Genomic DNA, 20340 nt, shown 5'->3' with positions numbered 1-20340 from the left:
CAGTAAATGTACAGAGGGTCTGAAAGCAGCTAAGAGTTGTTCACATTGTGGATTGCAATCATCTTTTCCGAAACTGTACATTTCCATTGAATGATGATAACAAGTATAGAACTTTTCAGACTGGCTAAATGGGTCTGAATGGATTCTTCTGGCCTTGTGAATTCCCATGTTCCCGGGGATTATTATTTCAGCTGTAAAGCCTACACACAAACAGGCAAACCTCTGCTGGAGGATCTACACCTAAAATGCTAGCCAGCCTGCCCTTTCTCTTTACAGATACTAAGCAGATCCCCAATGTGCAATTCTTGCTTTTCCTTATGCTCTATTTTCTCACTTGCAAAGGGAGGGGAAACAGAGAGAAACTGGCAACCATAACCTTACCAGCACACTCATTCCTTCTTACTGCTCTCATTGGCTTATACCATGAAAACCCTGGAAGTAATACTGATGTCAAGTAACTTTTTTTTCCAAAATATACTTTATTCATAAAAATCTGTAAAAAAAATACATGACAAAACAGTTCCAAACAGCACCAAGTCAAAAAAATACAAACAGTGCAAAGGAGGTCAGTTTTCTTCAATACAGGAGCGAGCTGCCTCACAACCCTTCCATTTCATTTTTCATGCCATATACATTTTACAGCAAACGAAAATTTTCCCGATACAGTTCGAGGGGTTTTCCATGGATCCAGCCCCTCTGTTCAGCTTGGTGGGGGGACCTTACACAGTGGTCTTTCCCCATTGAGCCTTTGCTGCGGCTGCCCCAAGCTTTAGTGCGTCCCTCAGCACGTAGTCCTGGACCTTGGAATGTGCCAGTCTGCAACATTCGGTCGTGGACAACTCTTTGCGCTGGAAGACCAGCAAGTTTCGGGCAGACCAAAGGGCGTCTTTCACCGAATTGATAGTTTATCTTGGTGTGCGTCCCTGGGAACAGCCTGTAGAGCACAAACTCCTGTGTTACAGAACTGCTTGGGATGAACCTTGACAAAAACCATTGCATCTCTTTCCACACCTGTTTTGCAAAGACACATTCCAGAAGGAGGTGGGAAACCGTCTCTTCCCCACCACAGCCACCTCGAGGGCATTGTGCGGAGGGGGTGAGACTTCGGGCGTGCAGGAAGGATCTGACGGGGAGGGCTCTTCTCTCCACCAGCCAAGCTACATCTTGGTGCTTGTTTGAAAGTTCTGGTGATGAGGCATTCCGCCAAATGACTTTGGCGGTCTGCTCGGGGAACCATCCGACAGGATCCAACATCTCCTTTTCCCATAGGGCCTTGAGGACATTCCGTGCAGACCACTGCCTGAAGGATCGGTGGTCAAAGGTGTTTTTCCGCAGAAACTGCTCCACGAAGGATAGGTGGTACGGCACAGTCCAACTGGATGCAGCGTTCCACGGTAACGTGACCAGGCCCATCCTTCGCAACACCGGGGACAGATAGAACCTCAGCACGTAGTGACACTTGGAGTTTGCGTACTGGAGGTCTACACACAGCTTGATGCAGCCACACGCGAAGGTAGTCATCAGGATGAGGGCGAAGTTGGGTACATTTTTCCCACCCTTATCCAGAAGTTTGAACATTGTGTCCCTCCGGACCCGGTCCATTTTGGATCCCCAAATGAAGCGGAAAATGGCTCAGGTGACCGCCACAGCGCAGGAGTGGGGTATTGGCCAGACCTGCGTCATGTACAGCAACAACGTGAGCGCCTCGCACCTGATGACCAGGTTCTTACCCATAATGGAGAAAGGTCGCTGCTCCCACATGCTCAGCTTGTGTTGTACCCTGGCTACTCGCTCCTCCCAGGTTTTGGTGCACGCCCCGGCCCTTCCAAACCATATCCCCAGCACCTTCAGGTAGTCTGACCTGACAGTGAAGGGGACAAAGGATAGGTCAGCCCAGTTCCCAAAGAACTTGCCGTGGTTAACTTTGGCTCCCGAGGCCAGTCGAACTGGTCACAGATGCTCATCAGTCTGCGCACAGACAGCGGAACCGAGCAGAAAACGGCGACGTCATCCATGTACAGGGAGGTTTTAACCTGAGTGCCTCCACTGCCTGGGATTGTCACCCCTCTTATGCTCGCATCCTTCCTAATAGACTCAGCAAAGGCTTCAATACAGCAAACAAACAAGACAGGGGAGAGAGGACAGCCCTGTCTGACTCCAGATTGGATCGGGAAACTTTCTGATTCCCACCCATTGATTGAGACTGCGCTACTGATGTTTGTGTAGAGCAGTTTTATCCAATTGCAGATCCCCTCCCCAAACCCCATTTTGGAAAGCACGTCCATCATGTAGGTGTGCGATATCCTGTCAAAAGCCTTCTCCTGGTCCAGGCTGATGAGGCAGGTGTCCACCCTCCTGTCCCGTACATAGGCGATCGTATCCCTGAGTAGCGCAAGACTATCGGAGATCTTCCTGCCGGGTACAGTACAGGTCTGATCAGGGTGGATCACCAACTCCAGAGCAGACTTGACTCAACTGGCTATGACTTTGGACAGAATCTTGTAGTCAACATTAAGCAGTGAGATGGGCCTCCAATTTCTGATTTCTGCTCTCTCCCCTCTCCGCTTGTAGATGAGGGTGATGATGCCTTTCCTCATGGATTCCGACATGCTGCCGGCCAGCAGCATACTCTCGTATACTTCCAGCAGGTCCGGGCCGACCCAGTCCCACAGGGCCGAATACAACTCAATTGGTAAGCCAGCGCTTCCGGGAGTTTTACTCATCTCGAAGGACTCAACGGCCTTTGTCAGCTCGTCCAGAGTTAGCGGCTTGTCCAGTCTCTCCCTCGTGCTGTCATCTAAGACCTTTGTGATAGATGACAGGAAGGACTGGGAGGCTCTGCTGTCTGTGGGCTTCGCGTCATACAGCCCAGCATAAAAGGATTTGCTGATCCTTAGTATGTCGGACTGCGAAGACGTTACCGAGCCATCCTCTTCCTTCAGGCTGCTGATAACAGAGCTCCCTCTGTGTACCTTTTGGAAGAAGTAACGCGAGCACGTCTCATGTCAAGTAACATCTGACCACATGGGGGGACGTCGGGGGAGGAGGGGTCATGACATTCTGCAGCAGTTTTAACGGTACCTTGATGCACAGTATTATGATGTGGTGCAGACAGAATTATACGCTTCAGAGCCTAAGTTAATTCACAACAATATCCAGAAATATATAACCAACTCTGTACCCAGGCCCACAGGTCAAGTGCTCCCAACATTGCTTTGCAAGCTATTTTCTGTACTGCTCTACATGCAGCTTTCCCCTCCTCCCCCAACACCATACAAATTCCAAGCAAAGTTCCTTGACTCAACATGAAAGCAGGAACCAAAGTGATAATTCTGAAGGCAGGAGAGCGACAGAAAAGGAGCATTGCACTGGTAGGAGGAGGCTAAATAAAAACAGGAAGGGGGGGCAGAAGTGTCAGCATTAGATTACCGGTAAATGGAGCCCCATTTTTATTACAAGACTCAGGATATTCCCCTGGTATACTGGAGATCCTCTTTGCTGACGATGCTGCTTTAACATCTCACACTGAAGAGTGTCTGCAGAGTCTCATTGACAGGTTTGCGGCTGCCTGCAATGAATTTGGCCTAACCATCAGCCTCAAGAAAACTAACATCATGGGGCAGGACGTCAGAAATGCTCCATCCATCAATATTGGCGACCACGCTCTGGAAGTGGTTCAAGAGTTCACCTACCTAGGCTCAACTATCACCAGTAACCTGTCTCTAGATGCAGAAATCAACAAGCGCATGGGTAAGGCTTCCACTGCTATGTCCAGACTGGCCAAGAGAGTGTGGGAAAATGGCGCACTGACACGGAACACAAAAGTCTGAGTGTATCAGGCCTGTGTCCTCAGTACCTTGCTCTATGGCAGCGAGGCCTGGACAACGTATGCCAGCCAAGAGCGACGTCGCAACTCATTCCATCTTCGCTGCCTCCGGAGAATACTTGGCATCAGGTGGCAGGACCGTATCTCCAACACAGAAGTCCTCGAAGTGGCCAACATCCCCAGCTTGTACACACTACTGAGTCAGCGGCGCTTGAGATGGCTTGGCCATGTGAGCCGCATGGAAGATGGCAGGATCCCCAAAGACACATTGTACAGCGAGCTCGCCACTGGTATCAGACCTACCGGCCGTCCATGTCTCCGCTTTAAAGACGTCTGCAAACGCGACATGAAATCCTGTGACATTGATCACAAGTCGTGGGAGTCAGTTGCCAGCGTTCGCCAGAGCTGGCGGGCAGCCATAAAGACAGGGCTAAAATGTGGCGAGTCGAAGAGACTTAGTAGTTGGCAGGAAAAAAGACAGAGGCGCAAGAGGAGAGCCAACTGTGCAACAGCCCTGACAAACAAATTTCTCTGCAGCACCTGTGGAAGAGCCTGTCACTCTAGAATTGGCCTTTATAGCCACTCCAGGCGCTGTTTCACAAACCACTGACCACCTCCAGGCGCGTATCCATTGTCTCTCGAGATAAGGAGGCCCAAAAGAATACTGGAGATTGTATTCTACGATTCCATCATTTTCTGTGAAAAATTACAAATCCATGGCCTTGGTTATAATCTAACTTTTGATTAAGGAAAAAAAGTTCCCATTTTTGTACCCATGAAAACAATTTAATTGTTTCTTTATTTCTTGCACTCAAGCCTGGGTGTGTTTGACTTTAGTACACAACAGAAAAAAGGGTGTGGTCTTTCGGATAATCTTGCCAGAGTTGAGAATGCCCTAAAACATAATGTAGATAATTAATAATGTAGATAATTATGGATGAAAATGGCCAGTTGGCCCATTTCAAATTGTTCACCTAGCAAGATCTTGCATTCCCCCCATTAGAGTATCCAATCGTTTAATTCCAGATTTTTCACCATTATTCCAACGAAAGCCCATTCGACGTGGCAACCACACTTTATGAGAAGGTAATGTAATAGCTTTTCCTTTTAATAATTTGAACCTGTGTCCATTTGTCCTACTCTCACAATCTTCGAACTTTAAAGTCACCTTTCAGACTTAGAAACCCCCACGAGCCTGCTCCACCATTCACTCAGATCATGGCCGACCTGTATCACAACTCCATTTACATGCCTTCGCTCCATTTCCCTTGATAACCTTACCCAACAAAAATGTATCGATCTCAGTTCTGCAAACTCCAATTACTTCCCCCACCCCCACCCCCCACCACCTCAGATTCCACAGCTTTTTGGTGTGGGAGGGAAAAAAAGAACTCCAGAGTTTCACTACCTTTTGTGAAAAAGTACTTCCTAATTTCACTTAATGGTCTCGCTCCAGTTTTAAGACGAGGATTGTGCTCCTTTCATTTTCAATTTCCCCACCAGAGGAAATAGTTTCTTAACAATCCTATTGAATCCTTTTCAGACTTTCAACACCTCGTTCAGATTTGCTAAACTCAAGGAACACAAGCCAAGTTTATGCAACCCTCTAAGCCCCAGGATCATTCTGATATCACGGTGACATCACCTGTAAAGACAGAAGCCTAAATTTCCCCAACTCTTCCGCGCAACTCAGGCCTCAAAGTTTTAAGGATCAGGCTTGTGGCTCTTCTCCACACTGCTTCCAGCACTTAAATATCTCCCGGGTTTCAGTGCCGAGAGCTGGACGCAGTACACAAAATGCAGTCTGAATCTAATGACTCTGTGGTAACTCAGTGAGGGAATAAAGCAATTTAAAACCATTTTGAAGCTTTAACATTGAACTCAGAGTCAGCTCAAGAGTCTAATTAGAGAGTGAGCGGATCTCCAGGCTACTTCCGGGAGTACACACCCAGTCTTTTTGTTGCAATTAGTGGGTTTCTTTTTTTTTTGTATTTCTTCCGCTCTGACAGTTTTCTCCCCTCCACAAGGCAGTAACTCTATAGCATACAGTTCCATTAGGGCCCTGTACTTTGTGCCCAAATGGCTACTCCTCATTTGTGAGCCCAGGTAGGAGTTGTGACCATGGGGGACACCGGATGCAAGCATGATCCTATCCTCACCCTGTGTACACCCACACAGATACTTTCCAGTGCAGTATTGAAGCAGTGCTGCACTGTCACAGGTGCCATCTTTCAGATGAGATGTTAAACCAAGGCGCCTTCTACCCTCTCAGGTGGGCATAAAAGATAGCTTTTTTTTATTCATTCATGGGATGTACGCGCTGCTGGCCATCCCTAATTGCCCTTGAGAAGATGGTAGTGAGCTGCCTTCTTGAACCACTGTAGTCCATGTGAGGTAGGTACACCCACACTGCTGTTAGGAAGGGAGTTCCATGATTTTGACCGAGCGACAGTGAAGGAACGGCGATATAGTTCCAAGTCAGGATGGTGTGTAGTTTGGAGGGGAGCATGGTGTTCCCATGCACCTGCTGTCCTTGTTGTTCTAGATGGCAGAGGTTGCAGGTTTTGAAAGTGTTGTCGAAGGAATCTCAGTGAGTTGCTGCAGTGCATCTTGGATATGGTACACACTGCTGCCACTGTGCATAGGTGGTGGATGGAGTAAATGTTCAAACTGGTGGATGAAATGCCAGTCAAGTGGGCTGGATGGTGTTGAGCTTCTTGAGTGTTGTTGGAGCTGCATCCAGGGCAAGTGGAGAGTATTTCATCACACTCGTGACTAGTGCCTTGTAGATGCTGGACAGGCACTGGGCAGTCAGGAGGTGAGTTACTCACTGCACAATTCCCAGCCTCTGACCTGCTCTTGCAGCCACGGCATTTATGTGGCTGGTCCAGTTCAGTTTCTGGTCAATGGCAACCCCATGGTAACCCCTAAGATGTTTATAGCAAGGCACTATCTTAAAGAAGAAAATGGGATTTGTCCTCAGTGTCCTGGCCAATATTTATCCCTCAACTAGCATCACTAGACCACCTTATATGGTCATTACCAAAGTCCTGTTTGTGGCAGCTGTACAAATTGGCTCCAGAATTTCCGGCATTACAACAGCGACTACACGGCAAAAGGACTTATTTGGCTTAGAGACAGCCTGTGGTTGTGAAAAGGGATATAAATGTGAGCTTTTATATTGGGGCTGGGGGGGGGGGCATTGCAAGGGAAGTGAAGTGGATAAATAATTGGAAAAAAATACAACTTTTAAACAGAATGGCACCTAAGGAGATATTAAAACAGGTTTGGTCAAAGACACACATTTTAAGGAGTATCTTAAAGGAGGAAGGATAGGCAGAGAGATGATGGAATGATGGCCTCCAACATTGGAGCGAAGGAAATGAGGAAAAGCCAGAATTGGCAGAGGTCTTGAAGGGTCACAGGGCTGCAGGACTTTACAAAGATAGGGAGGGGTAAGCCCATGGAGGGATTTGAAAACAAGGATGAGGATTTTAAAAATCAAGGGGTTGCTGGACTGGGCCAATATAGGTCAGTGAACACAGGGGTAATGGATGAATGGGACTTGGTGAGAGTTAAGAGACAAGCAGAGTTGTGGACGAGCTCAAGTTTACGGAGGGTGCCAGGTGGAGGCCAGTCAGGAGATCATTGGGAAAGTGTAGTCTAGAAGTAACTCAGCTATATAACATCAGTCAGTATCTGCAAATGCTGCAGCAGTTCTGTTAAAAGATCTACATTTTCTTTTTTTACAGATGTCGTATTTTCCAACATTTCATGTCTCGCATCTTAACATTTATTTTCTTTGTTCCTGCTAATTTAGTACATATTTGGAATACTTATGCAAAACAATTGCAAACACCATGTGAGAGTAATTTGGACGAGAATCCAATAATAGAGCTACAGGCAGCTGAAAAATGAGTCATCTATCCCAGGTCTCATGACTTTACCTCTACCAAAGGTTAAACGCAACGTGCAACAGGCAGCCATAATGTTACCAGTGCTCGCTGATCAAAACAATTAAATCAGAAGGAAAAACCACAGAAATGACCTGAATAAGAAGCAATGGAGCCGTTTCCTCCCAGGTCGAGCCCACCACAATAGTTGGGGGTTGACTCCACTCCCCACCACAGTACAGCAGCACAAAATGAAAGTTCCCTATCTCAGCTATGCCACTATGAGCAGAGTGGGTGCTTCTGTCCCTTTCCCCAACAAGGAGAGAGCAGAAAAGCCCAGAGTGGCTGAGCTGTCTAACTGAAATGAGCCTATGGAATGAAAATTGCCTTTTTTCAGCCTGTTTCTTCAATAAACTGTCCACAATTGACCCTATTATGAATTCTTCCCCACACACCTCATCTCCTGAGCTAGGGAACATAGTTGCAGAACTTTCCTTTGGTTCCCAACAGAAGGCTCCCTACTCATTAAATAATCTATCTCCAAAGGTAATCAAGCTAAATCCATCTTATCTATTCATCCCAGGCCTCACAAAATCCATGGCATTGCAAAGACCCATGGAAAGCACCACATAACAGTTTCTACAATCACTCGATAAGCTTTAGGTAACATTGTAGGGGCAGAAGGTGTTTACCCAATAACCAGTATCCGTGATATAAGCCAGAACACAAAGCTCTTCAAGTATCAACTCTCTCCATCCACTGGAACCTTCCAAGCATTGTCTTATATCCAAAACACCTCTCTCCCCATCACCATAATGGAAAGAGACAAAACACTGCCATCTCCACTGCCCTGTCCGTCAGCGTGACTGCAATGCTCAGTTTAAAACAAAAATGACAGAGATCAGTCCTTACTGGCAAAAAGCTAATAAATCTATTCATTCATTTGAACATTATAGACACACACACATATACATATACAGTGCACTTGTCCTGCAAGTGCCACACTTACTATCTGTAAAACTTATTGATAACACTTCTATCAAACAGCGGCACCTCCAACTAACAGCAAACAACGCCGCGAGTGACCGGTAATATAAAAAAATCTTGCCGAAGGCGCTTACTTCTTGGTAAGTGTCACACTTACTTCCTGTCACACTTCAGATGTCATATTTTTAACATATCCTCTGACCCATCAGGAGCATTGCCATGGGAGATCTGCTGGTAAGTAATTAATAGCTGAAATGTGCCTGAAAGGCCTGCATGGATTTTAATACAGCCGTAGGTTATAAGCAAGTAGACACAGGGAGTTAGCACTTAGTTGCTACTCTCACGTGACCGCAGCAGAACTGTTGATGCAAAAGCCTTTAACAATACTGGCTCCCCACCAAGGATCAAGTTAATATTTGTTACATACCGCTGCAGTTCAACAACTGCAACTAAACCAGTTGAATCAACAATGATTACATCAGCCATTAAAACAGGAGAACTACAGAATGTTGCCAACATCTCAAAAGTGACTCATTTATGAAAAGCCAACATACAGTAGATTCCTCCTATTGTAGTTTTTGTTTGATCTTCCAGTCTAAATGCATCAAGGCTTCTACCTCCCACAGAGGCACACACAGGCTAGGCTTCACCACTAACCATTTTACCCAATTTCACCCTTCCCCTCCACTTCTCAATCTGCATGGCCTCATCCAATTGGCACACTGACTGCAGCCAAAAAAGGCATTTATCCAATCTGTGCTCAGACTGCTGTCAAATTCTCCCTAAACCCATTGCTCAAAGTTATTCAATTTGTGGTAACCAAGGATTAACCACTCCCCCATTCCCAACCCTCCAGGAAGATACCTGGTCTCTTCTGATCGCTTTCCAGCTTGGATGCAGTAAGCAAGAATACAAGTGAGTGCGTGTGTATGTGCTTTCTCTCTCTCAGCTTTCTGCAGTGCCTCAGAAGGACCGCTACCTTACCCAACCTTATAGCAGATCAACCGTTTACCGTGTTGCATTGCTCTCTCTTTCCAACAGCCAAAGGCAAAACCTTCAATAAAGAAAAAATTCTGGGAAATGTATCTGCCCCTTAGGAGGGAATTTTTTTTTTATGTATATAAAATTGAGGGGTTAAAAAGCCAGGAGTGAAGTTAGGACAATTATGGCCTCAGTAAATTATGCAAAGAAAAAGTAACTTGGTTTTATTAAGTTTATAAAAAGTAGGCAAAAAAGCGAAATCACAACTGTTATAGACTCCAGTATAAAGTGCAAAGAAACATTGTCGATCAGACAGTTTGTAATAAAATATAGTTAAATGTATTATATGTTTGAACCTGTTTCCTTAGCCTATTCTGGGACACTATGGCTTGCTTATTGCTGGTAAGAACCTTCTGCACAAGATCCTGACTGGGAGTACCACAAGGGAATCAGGGTCAGCACCTCGAGAAGGATGCAATTCACATCCTACAGCTCTGCATTTTGTGTTCCGCTTATAAGTACAACAAAGTGCAATGCAAATAAAAGCTGTGCACTATTGTTTAAGGAATTTATTGGTGGATGAAATTGCTGAGGAACTCTAGCGACGTCACTAGCAAACCCCTCCTCATTTAAACAACTCTTTGCTTTCTTCTTCATCCCACTGACACCACCACCCCCCACCCCACCCCTACTCCTTTATTCCTCCCCCCTGGGCCTCAGAACATGTGGAGTCCCAACACAGCCCTCCTACAGTGCCTCAGGAAGACCCTTTCCCCTCTCCCCATCATGCCACCCATATAACTCCAAACCAAGTTAAGCTGTGTTCTAAAAGCTGTACTCTCAACAGTTTACAGAAATTAGAACGGATTGCACAGCCATGAAATCATAGCTAAACCGGGACAGCAAGCAGGCGAGCATGAATAACAAAACAGGATGTCAAATGATGAAGCAAAAGAATAGGTACTGATGATTGGGAAGCATCAGTTGAAGGCCAATAATTGAAGGCTGCTACATTGCCTTTATAAACAGCACTAATTAGCCTGTCCTTTCCTATTCAGTGTCAATACTAGCCCTGTCTAAAACATTTGTGTTGAGCGACGCAGTCACATCATCAAAAATATATCATTAAAAAGGCAGAATTGGGATCAGCATAATTTTCTTTTGACAAGGGAGCACTAACATCACAACTTAAGCAAGGAGTTAGGAGGGCTAAAAGGGGTCATGAAAAGTCATTGGCAAACAAGATTAAGTATAATCCCAAGGCTTTTTATACGTATATAAAGAGCAAGAGGGTAACTAGGGAATGGGTTGGCCCACTCAAGGACAGAGAAGGGAATCTATGTGTGGAGCCAGAGGAAATGGGCGAGGTACTAAATGATCACTTTGCATCAGTATTCACCAAAGAGAAGGAGTTGGTGGACGATGAGCCTAGGGAAGGGAGTGTAGATAATCTCAGTCATCTCAATATCAAAAAGGAGGTGGTGTTGGGTGTCTTGCAAAGCATTAAGGTAGACAAGTCCCCAGGGCCTGATGGGATCTACCCCAGAATACTAAGGGAGGCAAGGGAAGAAATTGCTGGGGCCTTGACAGAAATCTTTGCATCCTCATTGGCTACAGGTGAGGTCCCAGAGGACTGGAGAACAGCCAATGTTGTTCCTTTGTTTAAGAAGGGTGGCAAGGATAATCCAGGAAATTATAGGCCGGTGAGCCAGTGGTAGGGAAATTATTAGAGAGGATTCTTCGGGACAGGATTTACTCCCATTTGGAAACAAACAAACTTATTAGCGAAAGGCAGCAAGGTTTTGAGAAGGGGAGGTCGTGTCTCACTAATTTGATAGAGTTTTTTGAGGAAGTGACAAAGATGATTGATGAAGGAAGGGCAGTGGATGTTATCTATATGGACTTCAGTAAAGCCTTTGACAAGGTCCCTCATGGCAGACTGGTACAAAAGGTGAAGTCACATGGGATCAGAGGTGAGCTGGCAAGATGGATACAGAACTGGCTCAGTCATAGAAGACAGAGGGTAGCAGTGGAAGGGTGCTTTTCTGACTGGAGGGATGTGACTCGTGGTGTTCCGCAAGGATCAGTGCTGGGACCTTTGCTGTTTGTAGTATATATAAATGATTTGGAGGAAAATGTAACTGGTCTGATTAGTAAGTGTGCGCACGACACAAAGGTTGGTGGGGTTGCGGACAGTGATGAGGATTGTCAGAGGATCCAGCAGGATATAGATCAGTTGGAGACTTGGGCGGAGAAATGGCAGATGGAGTTTAATCCGGACAAATGTGAGGTAATGCATTTTGGAAGGTCTGATGCAGGTGTGAAGTATACAGTAAATGGCAGAACCCTTAGGAGTATTGACAGGCAGAGAGATCTGGGCGTACAGGTCCACAGGTCACTGAAAGCGGCAACGCAGGTGGATAAGGTAGTCAAGAAGGCATACAGCATGCTTGCCTTCATCGGTCGGGGCATAGAGTATCAAAATAGGCAAGTCATGCTGCAGCTGTACAGAACTTTAGTTAGGCCACACTTAGAATATTGCGTGCAATTCTGGTCGCCACACTACCAGAAGGACGTGGAGGCTTTGGAGAGGGTACAGAGGAGGTTTACCAGGATGTTGCCTGGTCTGGAGGGCATTAGCTATGAGGAGAGGTTGGATAAACTCAGATTGTTTTCACTGGAACGACGGAGGTGGAGGGGCGACATGATAGAGGTTTACAAAGTTATGAGCGGCATGGACAGAGTGGATAGTCAGAAGCTTTTTCCCAAGGTGGAAGAGTCAGTTACTAGGGGACATAGGTTTAAGGTGAGAGGGGCAAAGTTTAGAGGGGATGTGCGAGGCAAGTTCTTTACACAGGCGAGTGCCTGGAACTTGCTGCCGGGGGAGGTGGTGGAAGCAGGTACGATAGCGACGTTTAAGAGGCATCTTGACAAATACATGAATAGGATGGGAATAGAGGGATACGCCCCTGGAAGTGCAGAAGGTTTTAGTTTAGGCAGGCATCAAGATTGGCGCAGGCTTGGAGGGCCGAATAGCCTGTTCCTGTGCTGTACTGTATGACAGGGGCAGGTTACTCAACTGCAATGAAGAAAAACGTAGCTGATGACAAAAGCAACACTGGGCCACTGGTTCTATATGTGTACTAGTTCATTCAGTCCCAAGCAATCATCTCATTCAATAAACTTACCACCCTACACCCTCCCCCACCACCCATGATAGTGGCCTCAGAATTTACTGTTTAACCAAAATAGAAACACAGCCTTCCTCTAACTCTACCTTTCTGCCAACTGGGTGGGTGAATGCATTAACCAGTGCAGTGCCGACACATACCTAGGAGTGCATTTACCTGCTGACTTGAGTAAGCAAGGGCAAGGTGCATCCCAGTGCACATCAGAAGAGTCAAAAAGAGGGATGCAAATAAAATTAATTTACATAAAAAAGTAATTTGCAAAATCAAGAAGAAATCCTTATGCTGACAGTCCATCTTTCAATGAGTTTCTTCCTTGGATTTTAAATGTTTTTATACTTTTTGGTGGTTTAAAAGTTAAGTCTCAATGCACAAGTCAGACAAAACATTGAAGAGGACTCTTAACAATCCCCACAGGCATCATATCCACAGCAAAAACAATGAGATCCTGGTGCTATTTTTGGTGCATCTAGCACAGTCACAAATGGAGTTTTTTTTTAGTTTTAAGCAACATTTGAAAACACATTCAAACAATACTGGAGGTGGAACCATGATTACTCAGATTATTTTCTCGAGCGGTCATAACCATGTCAAAGCTAAGACTTTGAGCTCAGTTCCCAAACACAAAGTCCACTTCCAATGGTTATTCCGTTATCATTTCTCCATGTCTTGAACCCCTGCCATCTCAGAACTAAAACATTTGTACAATAGTTATCAAGGGTCATTTTTAATAACCTCATGACTAATCATAAGATACGCCAACTTAGAACTCGATAGGCTGAATGGCCTCTTTCTGTGTGATTATGACTCTGTTTACAGGGTCCATCGTGTCTGTGTGAAATCTTTGCTGGGGCAACCCAAATCTAATCTCACTGCCGCGATTACCACACCCCACCCGCTACCCCTCATGCCTCATACAGCTATAATTGTGCATCAACAAGGTTAAGGCTTAAAAGATACCAGTCTCCACCTCAATCACTCCCCGTGGCAAAGCTACAACAATCATTTCCAGGAATTAAATGACAGCTTTTCTGCTTGATAAACTTGGAGTTCTTGCATCACAATGCATCACGGAGGGTGGGGGAATCTTTACAACATTAAAATGGCCCATAAAAAAATCTGATAATGTAAAACAGAATTGTATAAGTCATCCCAATAAAATAATAAATGCTGGAATTTATCAAATCAATATTGATGTTGGGATCCTTGAGTTGAAATGGAGCAGGTGATGTCTACCTATAACATTAAGATTGAAACTGAATTTCATTGAACTGCTCCTTGGACACACACTTCAGAAAGTTCCATGGGGGTTCTATCTATCTCCTACAGTAAACAGCCATTAAGCACCTTGGGATATTTCACTCGGTTCTTCTTCTTTGGTCTCCTTGTCTCGAGAGACAATGGGTAAGCACCTGGAGGTGGTCAGTGGTTTGTGAAGCAGTGCTTGGAGTGGCTATAAAGGCCAATTCTAGAGTGACAGGCTCTTCCACAGGTTTTTTTTTTAGATTAGAGATACAGCACTGAAACAGGCCCTTCGGCCCACCGAGTCTGTGCCGACCATCAACCACCCAGTTATACTAATCCTACACTAATCCCACATTCCTACCAAACATCCCCCACCTGACGCTATATTTCCCTACCACCTACCTATATTAGTGACAATTTATGAAGGCCAATTTACCTACCAACTTGCAAGTCTTTTGGCTTGTGGGAGGAAACCGGAGCACCCGGAGAAAACCCACGCAGACACAGGGAGAACTTGCAAACTCCACACAGGCAGTACCCAGAATCGAACCCGGGTCCCTGGAGCTGTGAGGCTGCAGTGCTAATCACTACGCCACTGTGCCGCCCTGTGCAGCAGGTGCTGCAGATAAAATTGTTTGTTGGGGCTGTTACACAGTTGGCTCTCTCCTTGCGCTTCTGTCTTTTTTCCTGCCAACTGCTAAGTCTCTTCGACTCGCCACTCTTTAGCCCCACCTTTATGGTTGCCCGCTAGCTCTGGCGATCGCTGGCAACTGACTCCCACAATTTGTGATCAATGTCACAGGACTTTATGTCGCATTTGCAGACGTCTTTAAAGCGGAGACAAGGACGACCGGTGGGTCTGATAGCAATGACGAGCTCGCTGAACAATGTGACCTTGGGGATCCTGCCATCGTCCATGCAGCTCACATGGCCAAGCCATCTCAGGCGCCGCTGACTTAGTAGGGTGTATATACTGGGGATGTTGGCCGCCTCGAGTACTTCTGTGTTGGAGATAGGGTCTTGCCACCGATTTTGATGCCAAGGATTCTCCGGAGGCAGTGAAGATGGAATGAATTGAGACATCGCTCTTGGCTGACATACGTTGTCCAGGCTTCGCTGCCGCAGAGCAAGGTACTGAGGACACAGGCTTGATACACTTGGACTTTTGTGTTCTGTGTCAGTGCTGCATTTTCACACACTCTCTTGGCCAGTCTGGACATAGCAGTGGAAACCTTTCCCATGCGCTTGTTGAATTCTGCATCGAGAGACAGGTTACTGGTGATAGTTGAGCCTAGGTAGGTGAACTCTTGAACCACTTCCAGAGTGTGGTTGCCGATATTTATGGATGGGGCATTTCTGACGTCCTGTCCCGTGATGTTCGTTTTCTTGAGGTTGATGGTTCGGCCAAATTTGGTGCAGGCAGCCGCAATCCTGCTAAATGAGTCTCTGCAGACACTCTTCTGTGTGCCATGTTAATGCAACATCGTCAGCAAAGAGGAGTTCCCTGATGAGGACTTTCCGTACTTTGGTCTTTGCTCTTAGACGGGCAAGGTTGAACAACCTGCCACCTGATCTTGTGTGGAGGAAAATTCCTTCTTCTGAAGACTTGAACTCATGTGAGAGCAGCAGGGAGAAGAAGATCCCAAACAGTGTAGGTGCGAGAACACAGCCACTCAGGGTAGGAAAGGGGTCTGATGAGGCGCCGCTAAGCTGAATTGTGCCTTTCATATTGTCATGGAATGAGGTGATGATACTTAGTAGCTTTGGTGGACATCCAATCTTTGCTAGTAGTCTGAAGAGACCATGTCTGCTGACGAGGTCAAATGCTTTGGTGAGATCAATGAAAGCAACGGAGAGGGGCATCTGTTGTTTGTGGCATTTCTCCTGTAGCTGGCGAAGGGAGAACAGCATGTCAATGGTGGATCTCTCTGCTCGAAAGCCACACTGTGCCTCTGGGTAGACAAGCTCAGCCAGCTTCTGGAGCCTGTTTAAAGCGACTCAAGCGAAGACTTTCCCCACTATGCTGAGCAGGGAGATTCCATGGTAGTTGTTGCAGTCACCGCGGTCACCCTTGTTTTTATAGAGCGTGATGATATTGGCATCACGCATGTCTGTGGTACTGCTCCCTCGTCCCAGCACAGGCAAAGCAGTTCGTACAGTGCTGAAAGTATAGCAGGCTTGGCACTCTTGATTATTTCAGGGGTAATGCCGTCCTTCCCAGGGGCTTTTCCGCTGGCTCGAGAATCAATGGCATCACTGAGTTCCGATTTTGTTGGCTGTACGTCCAGCTCATCCATGACTGGCAGAGACTGGGCTGCATTGAGGGCGGTCTCAGTGACAACATTTTCCCTGGAGTACAGTTCTATCATAGCCTCTGCATCACCAATTCATTCTTTCACACCAAACCCTGTCACCAGGTTTCTTGGAGGCACCCAAGATCACGTCGTTCGCACCAGCTGGACCTCATCGTCACAAGGCGAGCCTCTTTAAACAGCGTTCAAATCACACGCAGCTTCCACAGCGCGGACTGCGACACCGATCACTCCCTGGTGTGCAGCAAGGTTAGACTCAAACCAAAGAAGCTGCATCACTCCAAGCAGAAGGGCCGCCCGCGCATCAACACTAGCAGAATTTCTCATCCACAGCTGTTACGTAAGTTTCTAAATTCACTTGATAAAGCCCTTCAAAACACTCCCACAGGGGATGCAGAGACCCAGTGGGCCCACATCAGAGACACCATCTATGACTCAACAATGACCACCTACGGCAAACGTGTGAAGCGGAATGCAGACTGGTTTCAATCTCACATTGAAGAGCTGGAACCTGTCGTAGCCGCTAAGCGCATTGCACTGTTGAACTACAAGAAAGCCGCCAGCGAGTTAACATCCGTAGCACTTAAAGCAGCCAGAAGCGTTGCACAAAGAACAGCCAGGCGCTGCGCACAGGACTACTGGCAACACCTATGCAGTCATATTCAGCTGGCCTCAGACACCGGAAATATCAGAGGAATGTATGATGGCATTAAGAGAGCTTTTGGGCTAACCATCAAGAAGATCGCCCCCCTCAAATCTAAATCAGGGGACACAATCACTGACCAACGCAAGCAAATGGACCGCCGGGTGGAACACTATCTAGAACTGTACTCCAGGGAAAATGTTGTCACTCAGTTAAAGACCCTATATAAATGCAATTTGCTGTTGTTAGTGATACCATTTCTCTGGGGTTTTCATCAATTGCCCAAGATTAAGGCTGGAACTCCCCTGAAAATTCTATCATGCAGATTATTTGTTGCACCTGTCTTGGTGTTCTGTTTAACACTGTTACTGCGATAATTTATTTCGAAGAAAAACAATAGGAAACAGATATATTTAATACTCCCCACATGCACAGAGACCTTTATAATGTTAAAACAGCATGTAATATCAAAGTCTGAAAACATAAAGCAGAACTACTTAGAATTGATTCAAATAAGTCAGTGATTAATATATATCCATCACATTTTTAAATAGATGAAAAATTGCATTCTCATTTTTTGCATGAAATCTCCATTATATTCCAATGGATGGTAACTTACATCATTGGGCATCATGACGCCAATCATTGTCACATGCAAAACCAGCTGCATGTTGAAAGGAATTGCTGTGAATGGGTTTCAGATGTTAAAAATTATTGATCATCTGTCAGTACTAATTACACATTATGGTTAGTATTAAAATGTAATTTAAATGTGAACTGCACAATGATTAAAATCTTATCCATCTTTCATATAACTGACTAGGGTCTGATTACAAGTACTGAACTTAATTTTTGCCTCTTTCTTTCCTCTTTCCACATAATTCTCTGACAGTTTCTCATTCTTTCCTGCTACAAACACAAAAGTAGTTTACTCCTTTTCACTTGTCTTGCTCACTCTTCAGTCATATTTGCTTTTTCACAAAAAGCCAAGAGAGGAGGAAACATGACGCCTAAGTTAGATTTTCAGCCAGTAATTGGCTCTTACTTCCAGATCAGTGGCAGAGGCTAAGAGTGAACATTCGCCTGCATTCAGACAAATTTTTTAACCATTCTAATGGTATTTTCTCAGTAAGAGATTAGGCAATGTGCCAAGAAAAACTACTCGTGTAATGACGATTTTCCCTCATTTGCAAAGAGTATAAATAGCATTGTGTAATGAGGGAATGCAGGTTTCTGCCAACAAACTCCAGACAGAATGAGGAAAATCTGAAGTACAGAGTTTGAAGATGCAAGTCTTCTCTCTGTAGGGCTGAATACCCTCTGTCCTCCAGCATAATAGTTCAGGATTGAATCCAATTCCTTCCTTTCGGAGTTGGTCGCACACAAGAGTGAAGCTGGGGTAAATGAGGAGGTTTTCACAGGGTTTATCCCTTACATTCTCATGCAAAGGTATGTGCACGGGATAAGAGCTGGAACTATGCGGAACATTTGAGTCAGTTTGTTAACGCTGCAACACGAGACTGAAACTGTACAAACCATGGTAGAACGGGAAGAGTCAGACCGAGTCTGTCCAGATTGTAGCTCCTTCCAACATATTTTGTTATTGCTAGAAAAGTTGAGAGAGAAAGAAAAACACGAAAAGGAATGTTGTTCCTGGGAAAGAAGAGGGTGCTGTCATATACATTCTAGCAGACCGCCGCAAGCAGTGAAATACTTCAATAAACTGCAAGCTTCCAGACAGGGAAGGTCGGTTTATGTCGAATGGAAGTTTCCAGGGCATCCCAAGTGCAGGCACTCCATGGTGGTGGAGGAGGAGATCACTAAGTTTCTTGGTCGATAAGGCTGTGAGTTAATCAGTAAAGGCCACTGACCTTGGCAAAGAAGAACCAAAGTAAAGTAACATTTGTGATACAGGATTGAAATATATTTTCATTTTAAACAGTAATAGGTAAAAGGACAAATTGGTTTGGAACAGGCTATTAAAGACCATTATTATAATTATTGGGTGGGATAGCTTAGGAACCATTAGAAAACTACTTGGAAATATAAACAATATTTTCACACAGTATATATTTTTTACAAACAAGTAACGTTTGCATGATAAGTCTCAAATATAGAGGAGCTCCTTACAAAGTGAACGAGGAGGACACACAGCTAGGAAGAGGGTACAATTTGTTGTGGGGTGGGGGTGGGAATGCTCAAAGGTGTCGGAACATGTAACCCAAGAGAGCAGTTTCTAGGAGCCAGCAGGGTGGGAGGTAGCAAGGCAAAATGGTCTTGGGAAAAAAACTCCAGAGTCATAGGGTCTGAATTATTGGCTTCCAATAGTGCAGTGACTGGAATTATTTTCCCCCTATCTGCCACAGACCAGACAGGGGAGGAGTTGGGGTGTGGCAGGTTGTATCGCAAATCTCCTTTGGCTCTTCAGTTTATCTGTTCCTATCAGTGTCACCGAAAGGTACTGTTTGTTTTATGATGTAAATATCATCATTGGACTAGTTTTCAGATACCAAATGCGCACAGGGAGTAATTTCCAAGGCTGAGGCCCAAAGCTTGCAAGAAATTGGTCCTCGGGCCTCATAATAATAGCGACACACTGTAGGCAACAAGCAATATGCCAATCTGGCCTTTCCCAATTGTGGTCAGTTTGGATGCAGAGCCAGCCACGAACAAATCCAGGTGGGAGGGAGAAAACAAGCAGAGGCTAGATATGGGTTGGTAGTAGCCCACAGTTTTTCCTGTGAAGCCAAGGACAATTCCTGATCCTTCTGGCTCCACATCAATGTTAAGACGAAATAACCCAGTCTTTTGCGCCACGGCCTCAGCGATCCCTTCTTAAAGGGATCCAATGGTTAGGCCACTGTAGAACAGGGGAAAACTAGCTAGAGCATGTTTGGCATACTCTTCACCTAGTTTTCCCAAATATTTCAGGAAGGTCCCAAGAAAGGCATAGCACCTTTCTTTGCATAGTTAAATTGGGCAATGCTACTTTCTGGCAGCTTCCAGGGATGCTGAAATACAGTGACGACTAAAATGGCAGAGACATGCAGGACCTTGCACCCAGAATTTGGTTCAGGTTATTTCCCATTTTATGCTGGAAAGATGGCTGCAACACAGACCAAATTTTCCGCCAAAGTGTTTTTAAAAGTCTAAATTTCTAATTTTGTTTCTCTATAATCTGCATTGGTGGCCACAAAACCACTTTGCTGACATAAGCAGCTCCAAAATGGCCAAAGATGGCTGCCTATTTCTCCAAAGGAAATGC

The 20340-nt window shown here is 45.4% G+C and overlaps 1 protein-coding gene across 4 annotated transcripts in view; it reads right to left on the bottom strand.

Annotated features, from left to right (window-relative positions):
• Window positions 1-20340, bottom strand: part of kcnk5a (potassium channel, subfamily K, member 5a) — a 47725-nt gene that overhangs the window by 16598 nt on the left and 10787 nt on the right. The window contains exon 1 of one of the 4 annotated variants that reach the window (XM_068027850.1): window positions 18612-19126. The exons of the other annotated variants lie outside the window; for them this stretch is intronic. Coding sequence (XP_067883951.1) covers window positions 18612-18614 — 3 coding nt within the window. The 5' untranslated portion in view covers window positions 18615-19126. Of the gene's footprint in view, window positions 1-18611; window positions 19127-20340 lie in introns of those variants that run through there. 4 annotated transcript variants of the gene reach the window in all.

Source organism: Heterodontus francisci, chromosome 3 (genome assembly GCF_036365525.1).
Source record: "Heterodontus francisci isolate sHetFra1 chromosome 3, sHetFra1.hap1, whole genome shotgun sequence".
In the NCBI taxonomy this organism is placed as follows: domain Eukaryota; kingdom Metazoa; phylum Chordata; class Chondrichthyes; order Heterodontiformes; family Heterodontidae; genus Heterodontus; species Heterodontus francisci.
This window is presented reverse-complemented; position numbering and strand designations above follow the sequence as displayed.